Source organism: Bos javanicus, chromosome 8 (genome assembly GCF_032452875.1).
Source record: "Bos javanicus breed banteng chromosome 8, ARS-OSU_banteng_1.0, whole genome shotgun sequence".
In the NCBI taxonomy this organism is placed as follows: domain Eukaryota; kingdom Metazoa; phylum Chordata; class Mammalia; order Artiodactyla; family Bovidae; genus Bos; species Bos javanicus.
This window is the reverse complement of record NC_083875.1, coordinates 29,940,898-29,960,743: the sequence shown is the minus strand read 5'-3', so window position 1 is coordinate 29,960,743 and position 19,846 is coordinate 29,940,898. Positions and strand designations below refer to the sequence as shown.

General features: G+C 39.7%; 1 protein-coding gene across 2 annotated transcripts in view; it reads right to left on the bottom strand.

The window, feature by feature from the left end:
• The window catches only part of FREM1 (FRAS1 related extracellular matrix 1), a 177,789-nt gene that overhangs the window by 19,017 nt on the left and 138,926 nt on the right, over positions 1-19,846 (bottom strand). For both annotated transcript variants that reach the window (XM_061425258.1, XM_061425262.1), the window contains 4 exons: positions 15,747-15,948; positions 14,922-15,066; positions 5,208-5,337; positions 2,242-2,314 (listed from right to left, as the gene is read on the bottom strand). In XM_061425258.1, coding sequence (XP_061281242.1) covers positions 2,242-2,314; positions 5,208-5,337; positions 14,922-15,066; positions 15,747-15,948 — 550 coding nt within the window. The remainder of the gene's footprint in view (positions 1-2,241; positions 2,315-5,207; positions 5,338-14,921; positions 15,067-15,746; positions 15,949-19,846) is intronic.

Sequence of the window (19,846 nt, the reverse complement as noted above, 5' to 3'; positions counted from 1 at the left end):
CTGACCCTTTGCGACCTCATGGACTGCAGCATGCCAGGCCTCCCTGTCCCCCACCTTCTCCCAGAGTTTGCCCAAGTTCATGTCCATTGTATCGATGATGCCAACCAGCCATCTCATCCTCTGACACCTTTTTCTCCTGCCCTCAATCCTTTCCAGCATCAGAGATTGCTGCATGTGAAATGTGAGGCTCTTTTTTAATAGGTTGTGTCACTCAGAAATCGCTACATTGGAGTCCTAAACTTATTTGGAAATAAAGGCATTACAGATGCAATTCACATGAAGTCATACTAGAGTGGAGTGGACTCCTAATCTATTATGACTAGTGTTGTTATGAAAAGTGGGAATCTGGACACAGACACACACAAGAACACCCGATTGAGACAAAGGCAGAGATCGGGTGATACAGCAGAAGCCAAGGAAGCCCAGGGATTCCAGCAGAGCATCAGATCATGGAAATGAGGATAGAGCAGACTCCCTCTCAGCCCTCAGAAGGAATCAACCCTGCCCACATCATGATCTTGAATTTCTAGCCTCCAGAACTGTAAGAAAACAAATTCCTGTTTTTAAGCTACCAGGTTTGTGATACTTTGTTAAGACAGCCCCAGCAAGCAAATATAGTCACCTAACATCATACAACTTGCAGCCATGTCCGACTCTTTGTGATCCCATGGATTGTAGCCCGCCAGGCTCCTCTGTCCATGGAATTCTCCAGGCAAGAATACTGGAGGGGGCGGCCATAACCCTTCTCCAGGGAATCTTTCCAACATCAGAATTAAACCCGGTTCTTCCACACTGCAGGCAGATTCTTTACTGACTGAGCCACCAGGGAAGCCTGAACTGCAGAAAGGCATTCTTTTCTATGTTTAATAGTAAGTTATCAGTTTTGGAGTGGCGGTGGTATTCAGGCAATTTTGTTTTGCCTTTGCCAAAACGTCATGGGTCAGTGGCAGACAATGGCAAAAGTTTTGATCAGGTGGCCGACTCTCAGAGTACAGAACACATCCTCTGCAGAAGAGCGCAAAGGTTCAAGCCCTGGCTGCCTCTCACAGCCTTTCCATTCACCCCCGGGCAGGTGATCGAGGTCTATCCCACACAGACGGTAAGAGAGAGAACCATGCAGTACAGTGAGGGAGAGCTACCAGCCCCCATCTTTAGCAGCCAGGGAAAGGGGGCATGGCTTCTGCCTTGGTGCTCCCGCCAGGCACAGTTGCCAAAAGTATGTCTTTTGGGCTAAATCCCCTTCTTCTGCTGCTATCTCCTCTAAGAAGTCTTCCAGGATTTTCCTCAGCCAGAACAGTGGCTCATCCTTGGGGTCTCAATGCACTCTATCAATGAGTTGTTCTCATGTCTGTATTTCCCAAAGGATAGAACATCTGTGGGGGCTTCCCTGGTAGCTCAGCTGGTAAAGAATCCATCTGCTATGCAGGAGACCCCAGTTCAATTTCTGGGTAGGGAAGTTCCCCTGCTACCCACTCCAGTATTCTCAGGCTTCCCTGAGGAGGCTCAGATGGTAAAGAATCCACCTGCAATGCAGGAGACATGGGTTTAATCCTTGGGTTAGGAAGATCCCCTGAAGAGGGGAATGGCTACCCACTCCAGAATTCTTGCCTGGACAATCCCATGGACAGAGGAGCCTGGTGGGTTACAGTCCATGGGATCACAAACAGTCAGACATGACTGAGCAACAAAACACAGCACAGCATAGAACATCTACGAGAGTAGGCTCCATGCTTTTATACTCACTTTGCACCAAGCAAAATTCTTCCAAAGGCCTAAAGCAAAATAGGTGCTATCTAATTTAAATAATAGTTTTCCCTGAAAGCTGCTCGTATCAAGCTATTCCAAGACAGATAATTTAGAAATGCCCTTTAGGAATCCACATGACTATAACATTCTGAAATTTTCCATCAAAATATGAGGCAATTACATTATTTCGGCTTTGTGTCAGACTTTTAAATCATGTTTTTAAATGGCCTTTCTTCTGGATTTTTGGATGTTTGCTTTAATATTTTATACATTTTATTTGTTATGATCTTTCATCTCATTTAAAATAAATATCCACTAGTAATAAAATAAAATACAAAGCACAAAACCTCAAGGCCAAACTGATCTCTCTGGAAGCGAGGTAATACTGTTCCTTGAGGAGTTCTAGTTGGCTGAAGTTGCATAATAGTCTGTCTTTTCCACAATCTCTAGACTGTCTTACAAAAACATGAAACAAACTGTAGACACACAGTGTACCTGGGTCAAACTGCACCAGCTTAGATGGAGTCATGGTGAAATCCTTTCCAACTGTAGCTGACACTTGGTTGACCTCAAGAGGGAAAAAAGAGAAGACATTCTTTTAACAAAAATATGCTGTGATAGAGAAATGCTGAGTCTAATCTCATACTAGACTAACTCATGTTCTTAAATCTGTTCCTAACATAAACTATCTTTTATTATAATACATCGTTTTGGATCCATCTTCCTTAAAGTTACCTTTTTCCCTAGACTAATATCAATGGAAGGACACATAAAACTTTTTATTTTTTGGCTTCTCCTTTATAAATAATTCAGTTGTTGGAGAAAGTAATGTGAATTTTAAACAATATTTTTCTCTTTGCTACAGATACCATTTTATTCCATAGCCTTCCCTCTACCCCAACATGGTCCTAAAATCACGCCTTGGAGGAAAGGAAGGGGACAGAGGAGAGAAGAAAAAGTGGGCTCTCCTGACAAATAGAAGGCTGCTCTGTCAGTCAGTTGGAGGGATCCCGCAAGCTCAGAGCGCAGCCTTCGGACCAAATGAATGAAAACAAGTCCGGTCCATTCTCCTGTCTGGAGGAAGCCATTCCCCTTCACAGACAGGAATGAGCGCTCTGTGGGGATGACAGACCTGGGGAACAGCCACACAGAGGCCACCAAACCCTGAACTCAGGGCTTTAGAAGTTCCTTCAAGTAAGTTGTTAAAAAAAAAATTGCTCTAATCTAAAGAGACTACTGGCTGCTCCCCTGTTCCCCTTTCCTGGGGCTGAAGAACAGAGATGATTTAAGGACTCTGACATCGTGCCCTTAACTTCCCCCGAGGAGCCTAAATATATGTGAAAAACACATATTTAGTTTGAAACATGGTTGAAAAGAGTTCGAAAAAGAGGCTTCAGCTGGTTTGAAAAAGAGGTCATTGAATGAGATGTTTGGGAAAGTGGGTTACTCATTCCTTCACTTTCTTACAAGGGACGAAGGGCACAATTCAAAATGCACAAATTGCTATTTCTTTGGTCTCAGATGTGATCTCCATTTCTACCAAAGCCCCTAACATCTGCCAGTGGTCTTCAGTGGAAATGCTTTGCTCAAGAAGAGTACTGCCAGGTGAATAAAGATGCACATGTAGAGACTCAACATGTGGACACAGTGCGGGGAGGAGAGGGTGGGACGAACTGGGAGAGTAGCTTTGACATATATACACTACCACTGTAAACCAGCTAGATATAGTGATACATGGACATATATACACTAACGTGTGTAAAATAGATAGCTACCACGTGTGAAACAGACAGCTGCTATATAGCATACAATGCTCAACTTGCTGCTGCTATGACCTAGATGAGTGGGCTGCAGGTGGGAGGGAGGAAGGCTTAAGAGGGAGGGGATATATGTATACATAGAGTTTATTCACTTTGTTATACAGCAGAAACTAATGCAACATTGTAAAACAATTATACTCCAATAAAAAAAAAAAAAAAGAAGAGCACTGCCTCCTAAGCCCCTATTTGCCCTTTCTCTATGATGCCAAGGCTCCTCCCGAACAACCTTTCCCTGTGGAAAGGCAGCCCATTGTACACCTGTACCCACCATATGCTGGGAGTTACACTTCCCCGTGTGGTTCTTGCACGTGCAATTACCTAGTATTTACCACCACTGAGTTCACAGAATCCTACGTGGGAAAAGAAATGGGCTAAGGTGAAGTGGTTGCAGCAGCCAGTCGGGTGCAGGTTGGTGATTCAAACCAAGGCAACAACAGAGGGTAGAAGCACTTTCTTAAGCAGCCAATCAGCTCTGGTCTAAAGTGGCAGGCTGTGCTGTGGGCAGAGTGGTCCCTGAAAGACTCAGGCTGTTTGAGAAAGGCCTGCAGACACAGCTGGCAGCTTTACTGTGCGTGCTCAGCTTCAGCAGACAAAAGATTCCCTGTCACACCAGGTCTTTTCTTCCTGCCTGGCAAGGTGAACAGTTCTGTGGCCCAAAACTCCAGCCTAGAGCATATGGTGCTTTCTCTGGAGGCCCAGAGTATTAGGAAACCACCACGCAGTCTTTCTTTTTCCATAACCAATGTACTGGGAAGTTATAGGGGACATCAAGTTATCTGATCCTTTAACAATCATAAAGCACCCATAGGTCAGGAAAACAGAACCTATGCCCACTGGAAAGATAAATGCTGAGTCTGGTATATAGTATAATCTACATGCACAAGGTTCTGAAGCTGATTTGAACTTATTGTAACTGAGACTTCACTGAGATGGCATTTCCCCCCAGAACCTAATATCACTGCTTTTTTTTCCCCCTTTAGATTGAGGAGGAAGTCTTTACCAGCATTAGTATGTACAGGCTTTTCATGCTCTCATTCTCCCAATGTGCAGTTTTTCTAGAGACTTCTTAAAAACCTTTCCATTCTAGAAGCCATGGTTGTGCTCCATGTTCCATGTCAGTGGAAAGAAATAGCAGGTGACTAGTCCAAAATTAATTATTGAAAATTTCTTATATTTCAGGCTGCCTCTATTGCTACATAGCCTCTTAATTTTGCATGACTTGGGTGATGTGTAAGATAGGTGTAATCCCTGATTTTTCTCATCCACTGAGACCATAGGTGATCTTGGTGCATGCTAAGAGAAAGCCATACAGGGACTGAAGTTTGCAGACAACTTTCCTTTCCAAAAAAGAGTTTGGCCCAAGTTCACTAAGTTGGGTAGATCTTATGAAATCAAACTTCAAGAGTTAAAGACCAGATTTTAAAACTAAAGATGGGTTAGAAATAGCATATGTAGGAGCTAATGTATCTTGATAAATGATGGAGGGACAAAGACGTTTTGTACTTAGACTTTCTGGAACAGAGCAACACTCCTGCAATTTGAAGTTTCCTTAGTTACTCTGAGTTTCTTTAAGGAAATAGTCAAAGGCACCAACCAGCAACCTAGGCTTTAGCTTGAAAGATGATAGTTTAGAGTTGTTACCTGTACAGTCACAAAGGCTGAATCCATGGAATATCCCCTTCTGGTAATCTCCAAGGGCAGCATGCCCATATTCTCACAGACCTCATATTCAGTCTGTGACCACTCAATATGAGACCAATTCAGTTCCAAACTAGGCATGTAAGAAAAGAAAAAAGAAAATCATGAGAAATGCAAAGTGGAAGCCTGTGGGGCTCCTCTGCTGGGTATAAAGCAACCACTGGTCCAAACTGGGAGAAAAAAGTGGTTCATCAACCTACACCAGTGCTGCAAACTCCTTGCATATGTTTGGTACCTTTTAGTTCACAAAGAACATCTACTAGCATTATCTCATTCGTTACTCTCAGTGCTGCTGTGAGGTAGACAGAGCATGTATTAGAATTCTATTTTATGAATGTAGAAATAAGATTAAAAGTCTATCCAAGGTGTGCGGTTATCCATGATAAAGGAAGGGACTCAAATTTGAGAGTGTTTGGAAGGGAATGGAGCAGGTGGTTAAGTTCAAGGAGACGTTCATTTTTGGAAAGGACATTGATATGAAACTTCTCTCCTATATTTTGACCTCCTTCAATGGTACAACAAGATCATTTCCAGGCACAGATCTTCTCTAAACTCAGGTTCAGTTTAATAACAAGACGTCTTTGAGGAATGTTTAGGAATTAGAATGTGCATGTATTTTACAGGTTTACCCATCCCTCCTCTGTGTATGTGCAAGGACTATACTAACATATAGCTTGATTGCAGCGATACAACTGAATAAACCTGATAAAGACAGGATGGTCTTTTTTTCCACACTATGTCTAGTGAGTCCGAAATTTGATAGAAACTGACTTCTTTAATCCTCATAATACAAAGAGGTATTTTTTTGTCTTTTTCCTTTTCTTCAGAAAAGAACATTGAGCTTGCTGCTGCTGCTGCTGCTAAGTCGCTTCAGTCGTGTTTGACTCTGTGCGACCCCACAGACGGCAGGCCACCAGGCTCCTCCGTCCCTGGGATTCTCCAGGCAAGAATACTGGAGTGGGTTGCCATTTCCTTCTCCAATGCATGAAAGTGAAAAGTGAAAGTGAAGTCGCTTAGTCGTGCCTGACTCTTAGCGACCCCATGGACTGCAGCCTACCAGGCTCCTCCGTCCATGGGATTTTCCAGGTAAGAGTACTGGAGTGGGTTGCCATTGCCTTCTCCAACACTGAGCTTAGAGAGGTTAAATAACTAGCTTGAAGGCAAAATGCTATGACAAAGCTAACACACAGCAGAGATAGAGTCCTTAGCATAAATCTGAAACCAAATGTTTTGTTCCTTCTCTACCATTCTTCTTCCCAACTAAAGTTCTCCATGACTCTTGTGATCTGAGCTCAAGCAGTGGGCTACAATTTTATCTTTATCCTGAAATATTTCCCTTTTTGAGGTGAGAAAAATTGAAATGGTTCACCTGAACAGTTCTCTTCAAAGATTTCCTTACATTTTTTTACCCGCTGTAACCGGCAGCAACATAAAAGACATGAACGGTCTTCACTATGATCATTTAAGTCACTTCCATTTTTTTTGGTTTTATTCATTTTCCTTTCACTCTCCATTCATAAAACCCTCAGAGTTTGCCTTACTGTATTCCCAAACTTCCACTTAGATTCAGGTCTTTCCTCTAGACTTTTAAATTTACTTCTTACAGTGTTTTTCTTTGCAGAGCTAGAAATTCTGGGTGCTACCGAGTAGACCGTGGAGTTCACAAATTTCAAAGAACACGCCACACTTTCCTGGAGATCATTCTTAACAGAGAGTAATAAGTTTGTCCTCTAATCAACCCTTTATGTCCTTGCACCAATCATGTGTCACAGCCACATCCTATATATTAAGTTCACTAGCAAAACAAACTCAACAACACTGTGTTCTACTCTACCGACCAGCAGCCAGTGAGACAATGGTAGTGTGGAAGCATGGACTTATTCTAGAGCTTCAAGAATTTGTATTCATATATGTTTATTCAATCAATAGACATGACATTTATTGTTATTAGCATGCTGGGCCTCACAAAATTTTGACATGAAAATAGGATACTTATATTAAATAATATTGGGAACCTCATGGGCCTTGATGAAATCGATTTCAAATCTGACAGGAGACAGATCAAGAAAGAAAGAAATGGCAATGCTTAAAGAATCACAAGATAACAAGCAACACGGATGTTATAAATGCCAATAGAAATAACATGTTGCAAAGAATTCCTCAAGGATCCAGCCAGATAAGAAAGGGGAACAAAATCAACAAGAATGATTGGAAGAGAAAACAGAAAGATAAAACAGGAAGGAAAAGGGAGCAGTGGGAACCAGTGAAATAAATACACAGAGATGGATTTCAACTAAGTCTGTGTAAGGTTCAAATGAGTTTCAAGGTTCAATCTTCTAAGAATCTATGTATTGCTAATGCTAACCACGACCAGCAAAAATTCATCAGTGTCACTCTGCAGGTCCAGATTACCTTGAGGCCTAAAATGAAGTGTGATTTGATTGCTGATCTAGATCCATAAGGGGATCATGCAGAGTGACATTCAGTTTCAAAGCATTAAGGGTTTTGGTGTTTGGGAACCTGCACACATCACCCTGATACATCATTGGAATGCTGCATGATGCTTAGAGGTTAAGGTTATAATTACACAATGTTCTATTTTACTTTCTTATAACTATTCCCTACAAACAATAAATGCCTATTTGAAAGCTATGAAATTTAAGCCAGGCTATATATTTTTCAGAAAAATATTTAAATCATGAGGCACTTGCATACCCAGAGGATATGTGTGACACATGCTTTGAAAGTGTTTTTTTGTTTTCTGCAGTATTGTATTTAAGAAGGCCTTTCTACACTGAGCCTACAGTTGCTTAAACTCAACACAAACACTTGAAAGAAAAGTTAGAGATGTAGTCAGTCACCTGGGAATTCTCCCTACAAGAAGCCATACAGATAGATGTTTGCTATCATGCAGATAACCAGATGCAGAAGCCCATTAGAGAACTGTGGAAAGCTCTGGATTGGGAGGTGTCAAGCAGATGGGGGTCGGTTCACATCTTCACATTTCAATGACCCCCCTCTTCTCGTTCTGAAGTTTACAGACACACTTTCTGTGAAACCCACATGGCAATCATTGTGAGTCAGCAGGATGCAAAAACTCCTCAAGCCCTGAGGTCAGGATTTCTTGGCCTGGAAACTACTGACATTTGGGACCAGGTTTCTTTGTGGTGGGAGGCTGTCCTGTGCACCGTAGGATGTCTCCCAGTGGGGACTTCCTCACTGATCTAGTGGTCAAGATTCTGCCTTCTGATGCAGGGGCACAGGTTCTATCTCTGGTCAGGGAGTTAAGATTCCACATGCTATGGGGTGCAGGCGAAAAAAAAAAAAGTTTACTAACATCCCTGGCTTCTACTCACTAGATCCATTAGAGGCCGCCATGCCATTCCATTCCAGTTACAACAATCAAACTGTTTCCAGACATTTCCAAATGTCCGTCACGGGGAAAGTCATCCCCAGGCGGGAAACCTTCCTGAAGTGATTTCACAGACTCATCACAATGGAAAAGTCCATTTAATCTATAAGCCAAGTTTTGGTTCTCAACAACTGTCATGAATGAAAGACATAGTCTGCGGGGTATGCCCAGACTATTTAATTTCTATTCCTCCATCCTATGTCTTTCATGATGTAGGGCTGAAACCATCACAATACTGTAATTATCCTCTAATTAAAATAAAAATTAAAAAATAAAGGCAACAGTACCCAGCATATATAATAAAAAGATATAACATCTCACATGAAAAAGAAATTAAATGGGATGAGACTTCCAGTTCTTCTTTCAGTCAAAGACAAGACAAACTGTTTAATTACCCAATTTAGCGATCCACCTCCAAAGTCCAGCATGTGTGATCCACTTTAATCTGATTAACTCTCATTTCCAAAGTACATATAACATACTATTTAATTCACTTAGGTACTAAAGGTCTGCAGTTCATTGAGGTATCACCAAGTGCCTTGTAGGGTGACTGGGACATAGTAAGTGCTCAATAAATATTTGCTCAAGGAAATAATGAACTTCGTTTAACCTACTATTTGAAAAGCTAAATTGACCACTGAAACATTTTTTCTTCCCAGCCTATTCACATATTTCACACAATTTGAAAAGAAAATCTCTAGGCCAGATGTTTTCACATGTTTTTTTCTAGCCCTGACTTATTCTGGATTCTTTAGGTCATATTGGATTGTATTAGCTTGAGAGAAAGATGGCATTGGTAAATGACCATTCTATCATAAAGCATGATGTCTTATTTTCTAAGGCACATTCATGCTTCTCAACATTTGACAGTATCTAGAAACAGCTTTATTTTTCACAATGGGAGGAAGGGGATACTGGTGTTTAGTAGGTGTCGTCCAGGGGTGTTGCTAAATACCCTTCAATGTACAGGACGCCCAACTCACCCTCCACCCAAGCCCCACGACAAAGAATTGTCTGGACCAAATAGTCAAGAGTGTTGAAGCAGAGTCAAAAATATACACTTTCTGATATTCTATTTTGTGGCTGTTGTTGCTCAGTCACTAAGTCGTGTCTGACTCTTTGCAACCCCAATGACTGCAGCATGCCAGGCTCTCCTGTCCTTCACCATCTTCCAGAGTTTGCTCAGATTCATGTCTATTGAGTCGGTGATGCTATCTAACCATTTTGTGTCTACTTGGTTCATTTATATGAAGGAACAATGAACCAAAAGAATCATTTGGAATCAAACTTTATTTTGGGATTTGGGACATTAATCCAGGTTAACAAGCAAATGTAAAAAAGGTACTTGGCTGCTCTCTGCCTCAGTTTCCTCACTTCCCCAAGTACAATAATAATGAGTCTGTACTTCAAAGAGGTTGAATGAACCTTAATGAACACTCATTAAGTACTCTGAGCTTCTCAGTGAAAGATTTTATAGTAGCTAAAATGGTGATTAAATTATTCTTATAACTAGATCTTCACTTATAATCAAGTAGCATATGACTTAAGAAAATCAAAATGTTAAAAAATATTTTCTAAGTATTCAATCCAAGACTTATCAATTCAAAGAGGATGCTATTAAGCTCCATAAAAATGCTATGAACACCTGTGTTTGCCTTTCTGTCTTTCTCTCATGATAATGGGGAAACGGTGCTTAGTCAGGAAGCAGCATAGTGAGTACCCCAAACAAGTGCTTTGGAGTCAGACACATCTCATAACCACTTATTAGTGTGTGATTATGGTCAGTTACTCAGTCTCTCTGGACCACAATTTTCATCATCTGTAAAATGACATGTCAAATTAAAATTTGTTAATACGTATAAAGCACCTGTACACAGTGGGTGCTTAATAAGGCCTATTTCCCTTTCCTTCCTCTGTGGTTTCTTAGATCTAATCTAGAGACAAATACTTTAACTTCTGGCTTGCAAGTAACGTGAAAGCTTTACCTAACCAAGAGTTTCAACCTCTTTCCCTATAACGTGTTTCATAAAAGTTGTTAAAGCATTTCTAAGTTCGCCTGCTAGGGAGGAGAAGGGTCAAGGTGCTTGGAATCATGGAGCAGCTGGGGAAGCAGCCACTGAATTATGAAGAACTTCAGCAGGGGTCAGCTTTCGTTTTGAAGCTCACCTGTTCTGCAGTGGGTGCAAGAAAGAGGTCAACACTGAATGCATGTTAAGAGACTGCCTTGGTCAGACGTCAGCTACATTCTGTGGTCTACAAAGGTGTTTTTGATGAATGATGTGGTCCTATGTGACAGAGTTTGGGTGCGAGGCAGACCATCTTGAGATTCACACTGGACATGAGAACGGCATGCTAAGGCATGGGCCGAGAAGATGAGCACTCACACTGAGGTCAGGAGGTCATGGTGCACTGTGGGCTCTGCCATTTATTCACTTAGTGGCTGCTGGCCAATTACTTAAATGCTTTGAGCCTGATTTCCTTATCACCCTCAGAGAACTGTTTTGCAGATTAAAACGGAAAACATATGTGAAAGCACCTAGCACAGTGCCTGAAATTTAGGCACTTAACCAAATCTAAATTTTGATGCAAATTCCCATGGATTTCAACATTCTATAGTAACTTCTATTTACAAATGTCTCCTAAACGTATTGCATGAAAAGCTTGTGCCATGAGCTATTCTGGGGCAGGGTGGTCTTGGTTTTATAATCAAATCATATTGCGATATGTTGCATATTATATCCCTCTCTTGAAGATTCCCAATGCACACACGCATCTTTGTGACTTTGGCAATGTGATGCATTAGTGAGTCATAATAACTTGATCACATCAAGATTTCCCAACACCATTTCTAATGGAAAGTCTATTGACCCTTTAGGACTGATGCACTACAGAAATGCTGCCATAGCAAAAACGTATGAGCAATCAAGACTCCGGGACAATTCTCACTGAACATGAGTCCTCCTTATTCTATAAAGAGCCTCCTTTCTGCTCCTGATTGCATCCACCAGTCCCTTTAGCTTCATTGCAGAATGTTTTCACCCCTTGAAACATATAGACTATTAACCTATTAATTCTAAACCAAACCAGAACACAAAGTTCACTGCATTCAGATTATTAACAAGAATATGGATTGTTCACTTTGTGAACATCTCAGAGTCCATTTCTAACTTATGGGCTTTAGCTGGCTACCAAAGGCCTCTGGGATACTATTCAGTCAATCATTGTCCCCCACATGAATGCACAACAGTAGTAATCACCACCGCAGGTTATGTTTGTCAAGGACTTTAAATAGATGCTCCCACGTGTTTTACCTCATTTGTTCCTCTAAATAAATTGTAATACTGCCCCTAATTTACAGATGAGATAACTAAGATAACTAAACACTTGACCTAGGTCAGTGGCAAAGTCAAAGCCCAAACCTGTTCTTTGGCTCTGAGTCCAGTGGTTTACCATACATTATCTATCCCATTATCCCTAGTTCATTAGCCATGGAGTACACACTCATATTGAGACCTGTAATTTACATTTAAGCTCCTTGAGGAGTAAGTATTCTTCCTTTCTTGTTGCTTTGATGGCCAAAGATTGGAGAAAAATATGGAGCTGAGTCTGTTGCTTCTTTCCCCTTAGGCCAGTTGAGCACGCTCATTAAGAGTGGGCAAGAAGTCCTTTAGTGCAGTGAGGAAAACCACGGATTTGAGTCATAACTTCTGTACCAAAATCTTAGCTCCTTCTCTGATGAGCTATATGAGCTTGGAAAAGTCACTTCCTATCTCCTTGCCTCAGTCTCCTCATCTGTAAATTCTGGATTATGATGGTACCTAACTTAAAGGTTGTTGTGATAATTAAATGAAGAGCAATGAAGTAGAGCAGAAAGCTATAGTGTAAATGCCTGTGATTTATTCTATACAGGCAGCTAGGTTCCTGCTAGCCCTGGGAAGACAGATCATTATTCATAACATTGTTTCCTACTGGAAAAAAATAGTTCTTCTTGTTCCACAAAGTAACTACTTACAAATGAGGTTAGAGACAACTATATCCTTCAAAACCTATAAAAATAAGTGCTTAGTAACTTCTACCTGCTTTTCCCTCTACCCACTCTAGAGAAAACAACTTAACATATGTTGGATCAAATCAAAGTTATTTGGGGATTAACTCTCAGTGGACATATTTTGCATTATATTCCACTGACTCCAATCATTACAAGCTGAATTAGAAACATCTTCAGCATAGGTACCTGAAAATAGGTATCTAGTAGAAGTAGGAGTCTATTTTAAAAGTCTCAAGTAAAGTTATAAATTCTGAGGTTCTGAAATAAACTTGAAAATTATTCAAAATCATAAATTATCTTCAAAAGCAGTGTCCTTGGTTACAATGAGGAACTGGTGGCGGGAGGGGGGGGGGCGGTCGTGGGGTATATGTAGAAACTTCCCTGGTGATACAGTGGTTAAATGCTGTGCTCCCAAAGCAGGGGGCATAGGTTTGACCCCTGGTTGGAGAACTAAGATTCTACATACTGCAAGATGTGGCCAATGAAAAAAGGAAGTTTGTGGGTGAAGCAATATCTATCTAGTTCTATTTCTGTGTTCCCATGTGGTCAGCATTAGTTCAGTAGCAAGTCTGATCAATATTTTTATGTTTATACGTTGAACTATTAAAAAGCAGTGAAATCAAGTTATTAATATTTTTGAGTACGATTTTTTAAAAAAATTCTTGAGAATTGAATACATTTGTCTGAAATTGCAAGTAGGTAACTTATTTTCTATAAAGATTATAATCCCAAGAGCCATTTTTCTGAGGCAAGAGCATTTTAATGGCAAGTGGGCATCTGTTTTAATTTTAAAGTGTCATGATTGAATTTTCATGTCAGGGTCCAGTTCTTCCTTGCTCACACCTATTTCCCAGATGCTTATACTGTGCACCTGGCCTATAGTAGCCACTCAATAAAAATCTGGACCAGATTTTTTTTTATATTACAGGCAATAGAGGTGCAATTCTGAGAACAGGTTTTGGTAAAGATGCATTTTTCTAGCAATGACCACAGAGACCTCTGCTGGCAGATACTGGGACTACAATCCAGGATCAGAAAGAAAAAGCAAAAATGAAGAGATCAGAGGTGAATTTCTCAATTTTCTTGTCTTTCTTTGTCCATACTCTGTCACAAAAGCCCCATAAGAAGCTGTGCTCATTATGGTGTGTGGTTTGATAGAGTCAATACTAAAACTAGAATAAATGAACAACTTTTCTCTGAGGTGAGTGGGAAGGGCATCAAACTTGGAAAAAAAAAAAAAACATGGAGAACTGGATTGTGATTTCTGCAATCATTTAATAGCTGTTATTCAAGGTGTACCTTAAAAAAATCTAGAATAGTGACCTGGTAAGTGAAATTATGGTCTGTTAATATGGTTAATTTTGAGGATTTGATACTCTGGTTTTTCTGAGGGTCCTATATTTGACACAAGTTCAAAGTATTACTTAATACCTCCCCCAAGTCTTTTTTCCTCTTTTACACTACACTGTCTTCACCTTACCCATGTTAGGTTTATAACTTACAAAAGGAGTCGCTAGTAATTGCTTGGGTTTGGGGGGAAGAGAAGATATTTTGCTAAACTTTCCTAACTCCCTCATTCTCTAGATATTTTCGAAATGTAGATTTAGGAAATGGTGGGTCATAACACAGTCCTAGAGTGACCTCTTGCTGCATAATTTGTACATGAGCCTACAAGCCCAGTCCTGGATACCAGTGAATTGTCAAGACAGAAACCTCTGTGGGTGTGAAAGGATGTGCATTTGTAAACGCATGCATAAAATGAATGACCCAGCCCCAAAGAACTAAACTTTTTAACACTCCCATATTCTGTGATTATCAACAACAGAAGTTTAAACTTCCCCAGTGGCTCAGTGGTAGTGAATCTGCCTGCCAATGCAGGAGACACAGGTTTGATCCCTGATCCAGGAAGATCCCCTGGAGAAGAAAATAGAAATCCACTCCAGTATGCTAGCCTGGAAATTCCACAGAAAAAGGAGCCTGGAGGGCTGCAGTCCATGGGGAAGCAGGAGTTGGACACGACTTAGTGACTAAACAGCGACAACAGAAGTTTCTCTTTCCAAAATAAATTCTATGAGCGTGGGAAATCATCTATCAATTTGTCCTCTTAGATTCTGTTTAAAAAAGAACATTTTACTTTCCTCATCAGATACATTCTGGACATTATATGCAGGAGTATTAAATAAGCAAAAGAATTTACCTTTGAGGAGTGGCAGAGTTCCCTGTGGGATCCATGACTTGAAATTCCATGGTATCTGAATTTACTTCCAAAGATGGGTTTATGATGTAAAGAACGGTCTTACTGTTTAAATCCTTCTGGCTAAATTTCTCATGGATAAATTCACCTACAAAAAAGAAGTAAATGATTTTCATCAGTAATCAAACAAAATATTAGATAAGAGCTGATACAATATTTATGGCTGTTTTATTTTTAAACTCTTCTTTTAAAATATTTAAAGTAAATCTTTTAAAGAAATTAATAAAATGTAACCATCTTAAAACTCAAAGTCAATTAATTTAAATTACTTTGTTTCAAACATTGTACCTTAAATATGAAAACAGAGAGTGAATAGGAAAATCTAGCAATAAAATCTAAAATTCTGTGCCATCCTGTGATCATTATCTTCATAAAGTAGAAATAACATACAATTCAGAGAAAACTTACATCAAAAAATTGTTTTTAATGAACTTACATAGCTCAGAAATTCATGATATAAGAAAATGGGTCACAAATTCGGATTTGGTCCTGACAATGTATTCCTGTGAATACTTTACAATCTAGCTATTGAAAAAAAGTTATACATAATAAACAGTTGTGTATCAGTATCCAGTTCTCCCACTCAAGATGAATTTAGGAAAATTCAGCTTTAAATCCTCTTTAGCATGGATACTGATTTATAAACCGCATCTGTCAGTAAGCCTTGGGGAGTATTTACCAAATGGGCCTGAACTTAATTACAAATTACCTTCTAGATTGCCAACCACTGAGTATTTTAAAATGAGCAAGGATTAAGGAAGGCAGTACCTGTCGTTGAGTTCTCCAGATGCCCATGTTGGGGGCCTCGTAAAATCTTAAAGATGATCTGATTATCATCAGTGTCGGGGTCTGATGCCTTCAACACACGGGAGGTGATGTAAATCCCGTAACAACCATTTTTCAAGAGCCCTACTTGAGAAGGGGAATGCAAGTGTGTGACGCGGGGGGCCGCTTTGTCCAACTGGTCCACCTGAATGATCAATAATCACACACAATGTTAAGCAAAGCCTTCTCCTTCCCAAGCAACACCGGGGCTTAAATAGTTCAACAATGACAAACTCTCCTGAATTTCAGATTCCTTATCCTCCTCACTGGTTAACTTCTGTTAAAAGCTACCTCGTTCACAATATCTTCAGCAAATACCATAGAGCCCAGAAGAGAGGTTAACTTTCTGTTGGAAGCTTTGACTCAGCTTTATTTATTTGCCCACTGCCTGGCTCCCCCATTAGACCTAAGCTTCCTGAGGGCAGACACCGTGTCTTTTTTTCCCCTCAACTAGTCCCCGCACCTGGCAAAATGCCCAACCATTACAGGAGCTCAAGAAATACTTGTTGGATGAATACATTAAAACTGACCCAGGAACTGTATTGCAAACTTAATATTAGTTCTACAAAAGCATTTCCCCCTTCTCCCAGTGTTTGATTATTTACAGAAACAATGCTATAAAGGTCTACAAATACACTGAAACTTTCTTTGTCATGTCTTGGTTTAAATAGCAAAAATATTGAATAGCAGTACAAATACTTCAGTAAAAAAAAGTGGAAGGTGCTTATCTATAGGTATTGAGTATTTGTTTTATTGATAGACAGAACCAGGTAACCAAACAGGTAGACTCAATTTGTAAAGGCTGTGATGGGCAATTACTCATGTGTGAAAGAGGGACAGAAGTTCAGACACTACAAAGGACCTCATTCGCATATGGTATGGCGTCATTAGAAATGACTCATCGGTTACGGAGGGAACATTTTTGGCAGAATTAGCATAATTCATCACTGGTACCACAAAACAGGTACAAGAACACAGTCTTTGTTCCCTTCATTTCTAATCACGCAAATCTTAACTTTATCCCCAAATGAAACTATTGTAATTCTAGCAAAGTAAAAAATGAGTGTTCACAATAAGACCATATATTTTGTGTGTGTTTATATAATAAACTACCAGTCATCTGTTGATAAGAAAAAGAGATAGGATAAACTAGTAACAAAATAAAGCCCCACAATTCAGTGTTAACCAATAAAAAATAAAAATCAGAAAGTTTCAGAATAGGAGACAACTACCATTTTTGTTCAAAACAAATACATATATATGTTCACACAGACACAGACAAAATTTCGGGAGCATGTGTGCAAACATGTTCATTTATCTTCAGATGGGGAAAAATAACTATGAGTATTTCTATATATGGACTTTTTTAACAATGAAATACTTTTCTGTTAAGTTGGCAATCTGCTTTTTTAAATAAAAAAGCAATCACACCTCACATTGGTAAATGTTTGAAGAAATAGACATTTTTATATTTTGTTGGAAGGAATGCCAATTAGTGAAAATCTTTTGGAGATAAACTTGATATATATATATATTAATAATGTGCATATACTGTGATTCAAAATTTCTACTTTTCGAGTATACCCTACAGAAATAGATGTATAGACAAAGAATATATATATTACTATTAATTAAAATATAATTTGTAATAGCAAATAATAAAAATTTCCATAAAACTTGGAAGTCCTACAGGGGAATTATAAATTATCTCTGCCTGAGATTGAGTGCCATGCAGCCTTTATCAATTATGTTATCAAGGAAGATTTAATGACGTGGAAATTTTAATGATTGGAAACAGGTAATATGCTTAATAGTACATATAATATTATCTCTTTTTTATTTCAATAAAAGACTGCAAGCAAGCCACTGATCACAGTGGGATAATGAATTATTGTCTAGACCTTTTCTGTAGTTTATGAATTTTTTAACAACAATTATTTTGTAAGCTGAAGTAGCAACACACAGTTTCAAAGGTTATAGTCATTCTCCTTTCCTAAAAAAGTGAGGATGGTGCCCTCAGAGCTGTGAGATGGGGAGGCAGTTATCATGGCCTTTTGGGGAAGAAGCTCCAGGGTGACTAGTAGGAAGTACATCCTCTGTTGTCCCCTTCTCTTCCCACCTTCAATCTTTCCCAGAATCAGGGTCTTTTTCAATGGGTCAGTTTTTCCCATCAGGTGGCCAAAATATCAGAGTTTCAGCTTCAGTATCAGTCCTTCCCATGAATATTCAGGACTAATTTCCTTTAGGATGGACTGGTTGGATGGACTCCTTACAATCCAAGGGAATCTCAAGAGTATTCTCCAACACAACAGTTCAAAAGCATCAATTCTTCGGCACTCAGCTTTCTTTATAGTCCAACTCTCACATACATACATGACTACTGGAAAAACCACAGTTTTAATTAGACAGACATTTGTTGGCAAAGTAATGTCTCTCCATTTTAATATGCTGTCTAGGTTAGTAGCTCTTCTTCCAAGGAGCAACCGTCTTCTAATTTCATGGCTACAGTCACCATCTGCAGTGATTTTGGAGCCTCCCCAACCCAAGAAAGTGTCTCACTGCTTCCATTGTTTCCCCATCTATTTGCCATGAAGCGATGGGACCAGATGCCATGATCTTAGTTTTCTAAATGTTGAGCTTTAAGCCAACTTTTTCACTCTCCTCTTTCACTTTCATCATCTTCTTTTTCACTCTCCTCTTTCACTTTCATCATCTTCTTCACTTTTTGCCATAAGGGTGGTGTCATCTGCATATCTGAGGTTATTGATTGATATTTCTCCCAACAATCTCGATTCCAGCTTGTGCTTCATCCAGCCCAGCGTTTCTCATGATGTACTCTGCATATAAGTTAAATAAGCAGGGTGACAATATACAGCCTTGATGTACTCCTTTCTCAATTTGGAACCAGTTTGTTTTTCCATGTCCAGCTATAACTGTTGCTTCCTGACCTACATAAAGGAGGCAGGATTTCTCAGGAGGCAGGTAATGTGGTCTGGTATTCCCATCTCTTTCAGAAGTTTCCACAGTTTGTTGTGATCCACACAGTCAAAGGCTTTGGTATAGTCAATAAAGCAGAAGGAGATGTTTTTCTGGAACTCTCTTGCTTTTTTGATGATCCAGAGGATGTTGGCAATTTGATCTCCAGTTCCTCTGCCTTTTCTAAATCCAGCTTGAACATCTGGAAGTTCACAGTTCATGTACTGTTGAAGCCTGGCTTGGAGACTTTTGAGCATCACTTTGCTAGTGTGTGAGATGAGTGCAATTGTGCAGTTGTTTGAGCATTCTTTGGCATTGCCTTTCTTTGGGATTGGAATGAAAACTGACCTTTTCCAGTCTTGTGGCCACTGCTGAGTTTTCCAAATTTGCTGGCATATTGAGTGCAGCACTTTCACAGCATCAGCTTTTAGGATTTGAAATAGCTCAACTGGAATTCCATCACCTCCACTAGCTTTGTTTGTAGTGATGCCCACTAAGGCCCACTTGACTTCACATTCCAGGATGTCTGGCTCCAGGTGAGTGATCACACCACCCTGATTATCTGGGTCATGAAGATATTTTTGTACAGTTCTTCTGTGTATTCTTGCCACCTCTTCTTAACATCTTTTGCTTCTGTTAGGTCCATACCCTTTCTGTCCTTTATTGCACTCATCTTTGCATGAAATGTTCCCTTGGTATCTCTAATTTTCCTGAATAGATCTCTAGTTTTTCCCATTCTATTGTTTTCCTTTATTTCTTTGCATTGATCACTGAGGAAGGCTTTCTTATCTCTCCTTGCTATTCTTTGAAACTCTGCATTCAAATAGGTATATCTTTCCTTTTCTACTTTGCCTTTTGTGTCTTTTCTTTTCTCAGCTATTTACAAGGCCTCCTCAGACAGCAATTTTGCCTTTTTGCATTTGTTTTTGTTGGGGATAGTCTTGATCACTGCCTCATATACAGTGTCACAAACCTCTGTCCATAGTTCTTCAGGCACTCTGTCTATCAGATCTAGTCTTTTGAATCTATTTGTCACTTCTACTGTATAATCATAAGGGATTTGATTT